Source organism: Lepisosteus platostomus, chromosome 9, assembly GCF_059453375.1.
Source record: "Lepisosteus platostomus isolate fLepPlt1 chromosome 9, fLepPlt1.hap1, whole genome shotgun sequence".
Taxonomy (NCBI): Eukaryota; Metazoa; Chordata; class Actinopteri; order Semionotiformes; family Lepisosteidae; genus Lepisosteus; species Lepisosteus platostomus.
In genome coordinates, this window is record NC_142619.1 from 8,139,947 (window position 1) to 8,153,150 (window position 13,204).

The following is a 13,204-nucleotide window of genomic DNA, read 5'->3' on the forward strand; positions in this document are numbered from 1 at the left end:
TTACAGGCAAGTCTTGCCTCAGTCAATGTCAAGGTACATGAGTCAACCATCCGAAAGAGACTGCACAACTTTGCCCTACATGCGAGGTCAGGAAGGATGAAGCCTCTGCTCTCAAAAAAGAATATACAATAGATGCACGACTGAAGTTTGCCAGGTGTTACCTAGGTGTTGATCAGGACTGTTGGAATAATGTGCTCTGGACGGATGAGACAAAGTTAGAGCTGTTTTGCCACAATGCCAGACGTCTGCCTTTGACCAAAAGAACCTCAACTGTAAAGCATGGTGGTGGAAACATTATGGTTTGGGGCTGCTTTTCTGCCTCAGGGCCTGGCCAGTGTACCATCATAGAGTCAACCATGAATTCCACATTGTACCAGAGAGTACTTGAGGAGAATGTGAGGCCATCTGTCAAAAAGCTGAAGCTGAACTGTAAGTGGACCTTGCAACAAGACAATGACCCAAAACACTCAAGCAAATCCACAAAAGAATGACTCAAAAAGAAGAAATGGAGTGTTATGGAATGGCCAAGTCAAAGCCCAGATCTTAACCCCCTAGAAATGCTGTGGGGGGACTTGAAGCAGGCAGTAATAATAATAATAATAATAATAATAATAATAATAATAATTGCTTACACTTATATAGGGCTTTTCTGGACACTCCACTCAAAGCGCTTTACAGGTAATGGGGACTCCCCTCCACCACCACCAATGTGCAGCACCCACCTGGATGATGCGACGGCAGCCATAGTGCACCAGAACGCTCACCACACATCAGCTGTCAGTGGGGAGGAGAGCAGAGTAATGTAGCCAATTCATAGATGGGGATTGTTAGGAGGCCATGATTGGTAAGGGCCAATGGGAAATTTGTAAATGCAAGAATGCAAGTAAATGCAAGAATGCCCTCAAACATCTTACAGTTGAAGGGGTTCTGTCAGGAGGAGTGGGCAGAAATTTCTCCAAGTCGATGTAGGCGACTGATAGACAATTACAAGAAACGCCTACAAGAAGTGGTTTCTGCCAAAGGGGGAAAACCAGCTATTGAAGCTAGGGGGTGTGTATTTATTTTTTCCACATTGAATAAATGGTTGCAAAGAATAATTTTCATTGTTATTTGTTAAATTAGATCACCTTTATCTATCAGTATTGTTGAAATGAAGATCAAATATCCATGCATGCACATATGTTGAAAAACACACACCTTTTCATGGGTTGTACTTACTTTTGCACTGCACTGTATATATTTCTGCTTTTATTTTAAAGTTGACCACTTTTTGTTGTGATTACATATGACACATTCAGTTCTAATTTTAATCTTTACGTGGATTGTTGCCATTATGTAATTGCTGTATATCAAGCTGCAAAAAATGCCCAGCAATTTCAAATCAAATTAAATGAATTATAAATATGCGCATTTGTTCAATATGAATATTTTAATCAAAACTAGAATGCTCAAAATTAGCTCTTTCATGGGTGAAAGAAGTTAAATGTCAGCAAAAAATGCTAAGATAAACCAAAAACTAAAATATGGTGATTGCATAAGTATTCAATGTCTTTGAGTCAATACTTGGGTGGAAGCACCTTTGGCAGCAGTTACAGAGTCAAGTCTTTTGGATAGTCCCTGCCAACTTGGGGTGGTGCAATTTTCTGTCATTCTTTTTTGAAAACTTGCTCAAGGTCTGTCAGGGTGGTTGGGCATCATTCACAGGATGATGTGATTGATCATTCAGAGGTGCTAGTCTCGCTGCATTGTTTGTCAGATTCAGGTCAGAATTTTAACTGGGTTACTCAAGGAAAAATAATTCCATGTTAAGTCACTTTAGTGTATCTTTGGCCTTGTTCTTTTGGTCATTGTCCTGCTGAAAGGTGACTTTTAAGCATTTAGTAGACTGAAGTAGCTTTTCCACTAGAATTTTCCTGTACTTTGCTCCATCCATTTTTCCTTCAAACTTGACAAGCTTCCCAGTCCTGGCTGATGAGACAGCCCTGTAGCATGATGTTTCTAACACCGTGCTTTACAGTAGAGATGGTATTGACTGGGTAGTGCACTGTTTTGAGTTTGCACCAGACATAACGCTTTGCATTTAGACTTAAAGTTTCCAATTTTGTCTTGTCTGACCACATGTTTGCAGCAATCACTGAAATGTTTTGTTGCAAACTCTATGCATGATTCAAGATAGATTTTTTTTTCAGTAATTGCTTCCTTCTTGCCACTCTGTAATAGAGTCCAGCATTATGGAATGACCAGTGTATTGTTGACTCAGACATTTTCTCCTATCTCAGCCAGTTAACTCTTACAAATTTTCTTTTGACATAGTGGTGGTATCCCTAACCAGTTGTCTGCTTGTCTGGGTACTCAGTTTGAAAGGACAGTCTGGTATAGAGAGTGTCTGATTGGTGTGATATACTTTCCACTTCTTAATGTGTGACTTCATAATGTTTAAAGTGATATTCAGTGTCTGAAAAGTTTTATACCCTTATCCAGATTTTATAAAACATGGTTACTGTACCTCACACAGACACAGACATTCTACTAATTGTGGGACTTATCAGAATAATATTCTGCACCTAATTTAGGTTTCACGTAACAAAGGGAGTTAATATTTATGTAGTCATCATATTTCAGTTTTGATTTTTACTGACTTTTACAGGTACCTATAAATGTGTTCAGTTTGAACACTCAAGCTTCCATTAAAAATATTTGCACAAAAATGTGTGGATTATATTTCATTTATAATTCAACAACATAGGGGAAGGAATGAATACTCTTGCAAGGCAATTCATGTATTCCTAAAGGGTTTTTTAGAACAAGTATTTAAAAACAACGATTTATATTTATATTCTGTGAAATTTGTAATTGAACACGTGTCATTCTACTTTGTATACTAGTTGCATGAGATTATATCAGTGCAAAGACTCAAAATATGTCTTTGAATGTCAGCATAATGATTGAAGTTTAGGTTATCTTGTGTGTTTTGTTGTACCCCTAATAGTTTGCCCCAGGTTAAAAAAAACAATCATTTTTGGGGAAAAGTGATTCAGCAAATATAAACCTTTTTAATGAGAATGTCTAGAAATGAGGTGAGCAATTCCAGTTTCCTTTCTTTTTTTTGGGAAGCAATGCGTTATAATGCATTTTGAAAATATTACTATACAAGAACTCTGCTGTCACCTGTTGGGCTACGCAGCTCTTTTCCACACGCTTACATTAGTGATGAAGCGACATATCTGAAAATAAGGATTTAGTCTGGCTGACAGTTTAACTGAAACCCTGTCAGAATTGTTTGTCGCAAGCATGTCTTTATCTTGTGCATCTGCAACGAGAGAGCCATTTCCTATAAGATTTATTGTATGTGAACTGACCACTATGGCCAGGGGGGAGAGAGACATTTCTGGAAAGGGGCGTTTGTAAATCATGAGAAAATGGAAAACCTCTGGCAGGTCATAATTCAGAATTATGCAAGCATCAGTTACAAGACTGGAATGATCATAAAACCAGGAAGAAAAATCTTAAGTTAAAATACTATTTTTTTAAAGTAACAAAATCTGTTCCTGCTTAAGATGATAAGACATGATACTAAACCTATTTGAAAGTGACATTTCTCCATGTAAAACAAATAACCATAAACTGGGTTAGGACTTACGTTTTGACATTGTTTAAACTAAATACTAATTGCACAAAATAATTATTTTTTTTAATGTGCAATGACCTATCAATTTGATGTTGGTTTGTGCCATATAAAATATTACATAACGCGCTTTTTGCAAGTGTTACACTACTTTTTTGTAAAAGAGATGCTGCAAATGCTGTTCTTTGACACAGTGACTTCCGTGGAGCTGCAGGCATCAATATCAGAACCCTGAATCTTAAATGAGGTACTCCACTACAATGTCTTGTTTACCATTTTTTTTATTGGAAATAAACTTTGGAAATCTAGCATTGACAGACATCTGTAGGTTCATAATATTTAATACACTTAAGTTAGATTGTCATGAAGAGTTGCCTGATGGCTCGGGGGTCCAGAGTTTAATTCTGGCTTGAGGCACCTGTCTTTAGTGTGGATTGCATGTTCTTTCCATGTTTTCCGACCTCCATAAACATGTGGATTGCCCTTTCCTCCATATCCCTGTCCTATCTGGGGCGCAGCAATCAAATGCTTTGACTCCAATCTTGTGCCCTGTGTTCTCAGGATAACCTCCAGTTTACCATAATCCTCACCAGGATCAACATCATGAGTGGATGGTTAATTCATTATTCTTAATTCTTAATATTATTAAGTAATTATTCTTATTTTGGAGACAGGGTACCAGTACTTATTTCATAACCCACTGCACCAAGAAACCTTTTCAAGTCTCACAAAAAAACCAAAAGCCATGAGAGAATATCTACTATCTCCTCTCCTCTCCCCATACTCTCTCTGCTTGAAACGTCTCATCTTGATGATAAAACCTGAATGTTGCAATTTGCATTACTGGTAACCTGTTTAATCCTAGTCTCTGCTTCTAATTTTCTTTTGCAGTTGTGTTTTTTTCCAGTTTCTATTTTGTTTCTTTCACATTAGTTTTTATATAATTTTCTTCTCTATTTCTTGTCTGTCACCTTTCTGCTACTCACTGCCTGTCTGAAGCAATTATATGAGCCAATGCATGACTCCAACCACGCTGGCTTTAAGTGGTTCAAGGTATGATATGAATAATCCTTGTAGTTCTTCTGTTCATTTATGATTTTTGGTGACTTGCTCTCATTTAAATCTTGTGTTTATCTGTGGTTTTGTCTTTTGTTTTGTAACACTTTTGAGTTTGGTTTTTGTGGTGTGGAATCCATTGTGTCATTTTTTTTTAACAATTACAATTTTTGTCAATGGAAGGCTGACAAAGCTGGTGGAATGATAAGCCAAAAGTAATATGCTCAAATATTATCTCTGAGAGTAATCAGCTTTTTTTCTGACCCAATAGGTCACCTGTTCAGTCATTTCCTAGGGAAACTTCAGTATTAAGTAAACAAAATAGCCCTGAGGAGGTCACTCCAGTGACTAGAAACACTGGATGTCCTCAGAGACTTTTGTCATCTAGATACAAAATGAAGTTTTTTCTGGTGTGTATAGTCAACACTTACTAAACTGTAATATCAAACCTGACCCTCAGTTTTGTTTTTAATATGTTGGAATTGTTTGAATTGATGACTTGGCCAGTAATTGTGGTCATACAAAATAAATTGTTTTACTAACTGCATCTGAATGAACAAACCAGCCTACAATTTAAAATGAGCATGTAATTGAAAAAGACTCATCTCTGCTCGTAAGTATCTGCAGCAGTTTACATTTGGACAGCTTGAGTGAAGCTACAGTATGCTTGTAAGTTCTTTAAGGTTATACAGCAATCTGGTGGAAAGGGGGTAAAAACAGCTACAGTATTTCAAAATTTTGATCTTAATAACACTCATTATTTAATTAAGTCATCCTCAATCCAATCATTCTGTATTTCTCAAGGGCATGCTGCAGGCATGTTAAGCACATAAAAATGTGGTAGAGGGCAACCCCAGATTTGTCCGTTTTTCATTACCACGGCTGTCATGTGGGCATGACTGATGAAATCAGTTAATTGGTGATCATTTCAGTTAAAAATATAGAATTGAAATTTTACAAATGCAGCCTGTTTGATCTATTCATTCAGCATCCACAGTTTGCTATTTAAATCACGCTTATTGAAATATTAGCATGTTAATTGATCTCATTTATGCCTCGCCAGCAGACATTGGTTGTTATAACAATGTATTCACTTCCACATTAATTGCACTAACTGGAAATTCATATGGGAAAACTTTCACAGCAGTGAGAATAGGTCCTCCTAGACTATGCCCAGAATGTTTTTCACCATACCTGGCTTCATGAAGAGTGGAATGGTTTGTAAGATCTTAATTAAATAAAGAACCACAGAAGTGACTTTGGTTAACATAGACATGCATTTTCACTGTTGAAAGTTCAAGATGTTATAAAGGGAAAGCAATTTTATTTTCTCTTTATAGTTTTTCCAAATGCTTCACAATTTGAAATTCATTTTTAATAAGTGCAGGTTTAAAAAAAGCACCCCTTACCTGCAAAAATGGTAAAGGTGCATTTAGATGGCAAAGGATAATTGCAAGACATGTTTTATTAAAACTAAAGCAAAATGCACAGTAAACCTGAATGACAGCAGAATAAACAAATTAGCCTACTGTACAATGTAACAGATATATATGTATATATTTTTTTAATATGTGACCTTTTATACCTTTTTTAAAAGACATCAGAAAGACACAGGTATGGGGACATTGCGAAATTGTGCATTGTCCTGTGGGGCCGTGAACCTTTCACCATGACCTGTGATAAATGAAGTTGAAATGACCTTACAGGTCAGATAAAGAATCTGTTAGAAATTAATCTTGCTTCTGGGAGAGCACATCATAACTGCTTCATATCTCAACACTCTTTAGTAAGGACCATACACTGGAGACTTCAACAATCACTGCCTGCCTTTTATAAAAGAAAGGTGTTAATGTACTTCGAAATAAATTATATAGCTTAAGGCTTCTACACCCAATAGCCTTGTCAGAGCCGGCTTTAAAATTTGCCTTCAGAAAGGGTCTGTTTTTTGGCAGTTAATTTTTAACCAAAAACCCCAAAAAAAGGAGAAAACAATCTGCTGTTTCATAAAATATATTTATTGGACTTCTGTTTTGACCACAAAAGCTTTCGATAATCCTAGCATTTCTGAAAGAGTAGAATAAGACACATTTATGAGACTAGTGAAGTGAAACCTGTGGGAAGGAAAAGTCAAGATCTGGCAAAATGTGCCTTGAAAGCGGCCTGACATGTAGGGTTCTTACATCAATGGCTGGAGCTTCCTGGTTGAATAATAAAATTCTCAGATTTCTGGGAGAATCCATCTCAGACTTCACCACCATCGCTTTTGGAAAAATATGGCTTGCTGTGTACTGTTGCTTGCATTTTTGTGTGCTTACCATCTTCTCTTCTTTTTTTCTTTCCGTTTCTGCGTTTGTAGCGTAAGGAGTCAAGTATCTGTAGACCAAAAGACAACTGTGCTTTACCCTTTTTTTGTCAAAATCAACTTTTCAGGTTGATTTTGTATCTTCTTTTCCTACTTAGTTGCTTCCAGTTTTTTTCCCTCCAGTTCTCCAGAGGAGAATCTGGTATGTCGCCTGTGAAAACACTGAAGGCATCTTTGCACCATGCGCATTGAGTTTGCTGCAGTATGAACATACTGTAAGAACAAGTTACAAACAAGAGGAGGTCTCTCAACCCATCTAGCTTGATAGTAGCTATTTCTTTGTAAAGTTTGTATTTATTCTTTTCTTTGTGAAAGAGAAGCCAGAATATCAGCTTTGAGAGCATGGCTTGGTGTCTTGTTCCATATCTCCACAACCCTTAGATTAAAAAAGTACTCCCTGTTCTCAGTCATTCCCCATAATTTCCTTTGTGTCATGTGGTCCCTGATTTACTGTTGTTTCTGGAGTCCATAGATTTAATTTGATCAATCTCTTTTAGGATGTTTTATACTTGGATCATAGTCTGCTTTGTTTCAGACTAAAAATATTGCTGTTGTGGAAACAGTGAAAAATCATACGACAAATCCATTCCCTAAACATGTTAAATGCAATCATCTTTTTGTTTGAATGAGTGTAGGCTTTGAGAATATTTGACTGTAACAAGCCAAATTCTATAAGCTGGTGAAGTCATCCCCAAAAGCATTAATTGAACTGAACACAGGATCAGCACGTGGAAATTATTGTTCAAAAAGGTTTTAGGGTTGAGGAACAAGCTACTGAGTTCCATTTGATTCTCAACTCTTGAATAAAAACTTTAAACAGACAGAATGACAGGAATTTCTAAAATGGAACAACCACTGAATTCTTAGTTCCTATAACATTTGTCTTACCTGATGACCACCCAAAGGTCAAAGCAAAAGCTACAAGACAGATGTGAGTACAGCACAAAGAATTCTTTATAACATTAGTATTTATAGCATTGGGAATCCCAGATGGGGAGTAACTGTAAAAATCTGATTACTCAGCTTAATTGCCCATCTTTTTCTGCTCCCTCCCCTCTTCCTCTCAGACCCCCTGCACACTTCCAGGTAGCCTTCTTGCGATCTGAGTCTTTTAAAGGAAGAACAGCCTTTTCTTCCCAGCCTGACACAGTCCCCCACCGGGCCCAAATAAGTTCCGTACATGTGGTGTTAGTCATGGTGATAAGCACCATAGAAGAAGCTGAACTCCAAGCTGAGACAGAGAAACCAACTTTCCACAACATACTGGATGTATTAGTAACCCACTGAGTACAGCTTGAGGCTAAACTGTTCATTACATTGCAAAGCTCTGCTTTATCCTCCTGAACATCTGTGCATGCGTAGCACAGATAGAATCCTAGGTAGACTTTTAAGTAGGTGTTACCAATTGTGTTTGTGTGAGGCCTTTGGAGAGAATCCAGGAGGTAAAAAAATAACCTCCTGCACACTTTTTTATAGAGAATGTTTTTAACACATTTGTTTGTCCCCATTCAATGTTATGATGGCAGTTGTTTGTAGGAATCAACATACAGAACATAACAGATAAAATGCACCTCTTTGTCCTTTTGCTTTCGATACAAATATCCAAAGCTTCAATCACAACAGTACAGACAGCCATTTAGTGTTCTTCTGGTTCAGTACCAAAGCACTTTTAGATCTTGGTAACTGACTGCATAGAATGGAAAGAATGGAAGAGCTGGGAAAAATACAGTACAATGGTAATTTACGTTTTTTTTTTTTAAACAGATTCTTACTGTCAAGTGGTATTGGGAATCCATCAAAGCCAGAAGGAAAGTAGGAGGAAATGACGTCCTAGACATGTTCTTGCAGAAAGGCTGTAGCAGACGCAGAAATGTCGTCAAAGCTGACTTCTGTAGTAATCTGATCCTTCATCGAAATGCAGGGCTGAAGGAGGTGACCAGGAGTACACGCAGTTAGACCAGGATGGAGGATGTTGCCCACGAGAGGGAATGAGAAAGACATGTGCCAGGACCACTGAATCGTTATTTTTCCAATATAAAACAGAAAAAATTCACTGGCGTTCATCTATCCGCATTATAACTGCGGGAGGGGGAGGGCAGAGTCTAACCAGGCTAGCTATGGGCATATGGCAGGATACACTGTCGACAGCACACACAAACACAAACACATGCACTCACACCAGGGACAAATTTCCCAGAATCCAACCGGATCCAATCCAGAATCCAACGTTCCAGTATGTCTTTTTACTCTGGGAGGAACCTGATGCCCCCAGCGAAAACCCACACAAACAGAGGGAGACTATACAAACTGGACGTAGATAGAAGCCAGGGAATTTAAGCTCCAGACAGAGCCCCAGCCCTACAAGGCAGTACTGCTAACCACTGTGCCACTGTGCTGACCTCACTGGCTTCCATGTGTGCAATTATTAGAAGTAGAGACAGATGATGAATTGCCTGTTTGTTACTGGTATAAAAAATTGTAATCTAATAGATCAAAATATAGATGTTTGGACTATGCTGGCTTATGACATTTCTTATAGGTTAGGTGTAATGCCTGTACCTGGAGCCCTTGTCTCATTCAGATTCAGTGCACTGACACAGATGTTCAGGACAGAGCACAATTTGAGGTGTTTTATGTGAGAACAGTACTTCCCAAACTGTGTCTCTGCACAATGAAGTGAATGGATTGTTTTCAGGTGTGTCAAAGAATCAGAAGGATGTATGTGTGTGTTTTATGGACTGTAGGTTCATTAAAACAAGTCACATTTATAAAAAATTCTAGTGCAAAAAGTCAAATTTGTTGCGTTTAAGTTATGGTTTGTTTCTATTGGAAGCAAATACATGTTATGTCTTGCAATATTAGTGCTGATTATTATAAAGTCATTTGTTGTGTTGTGAAATATTTGGAATGTTAAAAGTATCCCACGAACTGAAATACAGGAAGCACTGGTCAAGAACACATGACTGTACAGTAAATGACTCAGTTAAGACCCAATGTGCTAATGAGAGAACATCAGAGGTCAACTACACCTCTTTCAAGCCCTTCCAGCATGTGACAGACAAGCACAATGGCAGCTAGATTGTAGAAATGAAAGTGCATGTTATTATAATTTTGACAATTGGGAAATTCTCCAAATCAATCTGAGATGTTTTGTCTTCATTATATATTTTTAATATAGTAAATGTCAGCATGTTTGTACATTCTGAAAATGGAAAGGTTGGTTAGAAAATGATGTTACATAATTCTGTTGAACTGTACAGAAGTGGAGGTTCTGTACTTCTGAGTGGCTTTAGTCTGCATTTGCTGCTGGGCAAATCAATTTAAAGTTGAGGAGTGGTGAATTGTCTGGACAAGGGTTGGTCTAAATTGCCTGAGAAGTGCAATTGCAATACAATAAAAAATACAAATATATAGTTTTGCAAAGAGGAGCACAATCTAAAGGGCACTCCGATATCTTCAAGGAGATTTTGAACTGTGACTTTTTCAAACCTCTGCCTGAGAGTTTATCGTCTGTATTTGTATTCTTCCTGAAGACAACAGAATCTAATAATAGGGAACAGACCTATTCAATAGCTGACAACTTGGCACACTGTGATTCTACAGGGGAGATAGCTGAGACTCCCTTTGTGAAGAAAGATTTATCTTCGAGGCATGCAGTGGTGAGTCTTCTTACTGTATGTAACATTCCATTTTTTTAATGATTGGAATTCATAGATCTAGGCAGAGGGGACGAGAATAAGTGATGTCTTACTATTTTGTTGCAGTGAGTGTGTGCTGTAGAGCACTTATGCGGAAGAGTGTGTGATGGATAAGAGTAAATACTATATGTCTGGCTCTCTTGTAACACATCAAAGGTAGGCAACAAACACGAATGAGGATGACAAAAACAGAGGTGAAATTGCATTAAAAGAACCTACAGGATATCGCCTTCCTCTGTTTTTACATTGCTTTCCGTGCTCAGTCCTGTCATATACACTGTTAGCTCTTAGTTTAGATTAAACTGGCTGTTTATAGTTGCAAGTGAGAAGAGCATTGGAGATAAAGATTGACATGAATTGTGTGGATACTGTTGTCTACAAGTCCTTTATGATGCCACAGCACAGGGTTGCAGGGAGAATGATGGCTGTATCCCAGCAAGGTTATCTCACGTTCTTTGCTGAATGTCGATTTCTGCTTGCCACGTCAGTGTCTAGTGTAATTTTAGAACTTCCCTTGAGCTTTCTGATCAGTGTTGTGCTCCTGCTTTAGGATGCTCTCTACTTCTCTCATTGCAACCATTTGGGCCCAATGTGAGCTTCAGGCCTTTTTAAATTGCCCGCATTCAGAAGAGGAGTCTGTTTACCTGCTAGGATGCATAGTTGTTTTTAAAAATTCAATCTATCTAATTTCACCAGTGGTGGGATGGCAATGATGAAATTGTCAAGTGATAACTGTGACTTTGTTTTGTGTCTGCTTTCAGAACCGCCTTCTGTGTCAGTCTTCCAGAAGAGAATTTGGTAGTTCTGATGTTCTCCTATTTCAATTAACAAAATGGGGACCTACTGTACTGCCCTCAACCTTGTGACCATGTGGAGTTCATTCCACTAAAATGTATTTATTTAATTAGTTACTACACATAGTTTTGGGAGTAAAAACCAATGCATTGCAATAAAATAGATAATTACCCTTACTCTCTTTCTCCCTCAACTATTTATAGTTCAAAAGTTATTTCTGCTTCATTCAAGCAATTTGTGATCATAAGATTAATAGGAATAAGTATGATAGACATTTGATCATATTTGAGCAGAAGCATACTGTAACTTGTGTTCAGCCAGGGATTTCAAATGAATTTTGACATAAGAAGACAGAATGTTTCTGTAAACTTCAGAATTAATTCTGATGCTGCCATCAGTTTATGTATCATCAATAGAGATGACTGTTACAATTCTGGAGGTGGCCTTTCTATGCCCAAGCAAGACAATGCTTCACAGATGAAGTAATGTTCTTGTGAGCATCTGCAGTTCATTGATTTTGTCACTTTAGGTTTATCTTGGTCCCATCTATCCATAGAACTTTGTTCCAAAACCTTCCTGGCTCATCTTTGTATTTCCAAGCAAATTCTGAATCATGGTGGAGGTAATGTCATGACCTGGGCATTAATGTTCTCCCCTGGAACTGGCTCATTTGTCTATGTTGATGACTTAACTAATGTTGGCAGCAGCACAATGAATTTTACTGAATGGGTGTGCAGAAAAAAATGCCAGCTTATGTAAAAGAAAATGCCTTCATACTTATTAGACGGCACTTCACCATGTAGCGTGACAATGAAGCAAAACACATTACCTATGCACTCAAGAAATTTTTCAGGAGAAAAAAGTGGAAACCGTAGACCATAGAACTCGATTTAAATCTAGTTGAGTATGCAGTTTGCATACTGCAGAACAAATTAACCAAAAAAAGTATCTGAAAAAATAAGAACACCCTATGCATAAGCAAGAACTCAAAGTGGCTACAGCAAAGCTTTTTAAATACTTTTACATAGAGCATAAGCTCAGTGGGTGGCAGACCTCATGCAGTTATTACCTCTAAGGGATATGCAACCAAATACTGACTTCTGTTCTTTGAAAAGTACTTAAAGTAAATGTGTCCCAATACTTATGGTCACTTAAAATCACTGGTTTGAACACAGAGTACGTTTTTGTTCTAATATAATCAAATGAGTGCATGGAACATCTTGAAAGCTAAATGTTAACTGCATTGTATTGCATTGTATCATATATATTAATCTCATGATCACAAATACAATGTTCTTGACTTTAAAACAAAGATAACACATTTGTCCCCATACATTTGGAAGGCACGTGCAGTACAGTATGTGTACTTAATTTGGAATCTGGTCCAACCTCCAATGAGCATGGAGATGTCTGGAACTCGGCCTTTTCATTAAATTCAGGTTGTTTCGGGACTGAAAACCGCTCCGAGTCCCAGTTTTATGAGACGGGGTTATAGGCCTCAAGAGAACTGCTCGTGCATGTTTCAGCCTCTAGCCATTCCTTTTCTGCAATGTGAGAGTTTCCACAGAGCACTTGGCAAACCACAACACTTGCAGCATATCCAGGTCCCCCTCCCCCCCCCCCCCCCCCTCTTCCCATTAAAATTTATTTTTGTTTAATTTTTATTTT

General features: G+C 37.8%; 1 protein-coding gene across 13 annotated transcripts in view; it reads left to right on the forward strand.

The window, feature by feature from the left end:
- LOC148654505 (ELKS/Rab6-interacting/CAST family member 1) overlaps positions 1 to 13,204 on the forward strand; it is a 341,414-nt gene that overhangs the window by 186,321 nt on the left and 141,889 nt on the right. For 8 of the 13 annotated variants that reach the window (XM_088646780.1, XM_088646779.1, XM_088646777.1 and 5 more), the window contains one exon: positions 4,625 to 4,678. The exons of the other annotated variants lie outside the window; for them this stretch is intronic. In XM_088646780.1, coding sequence (XP_088502906.1) covers positions 4,625 to 4,678 — 54 coding nt within the window. The remainder of the gene's footprint in view (positions 1 to 4,624; positions 4,679 to 13,204) is intronic. 13 annotated transcript variants of the gene reach the window in all.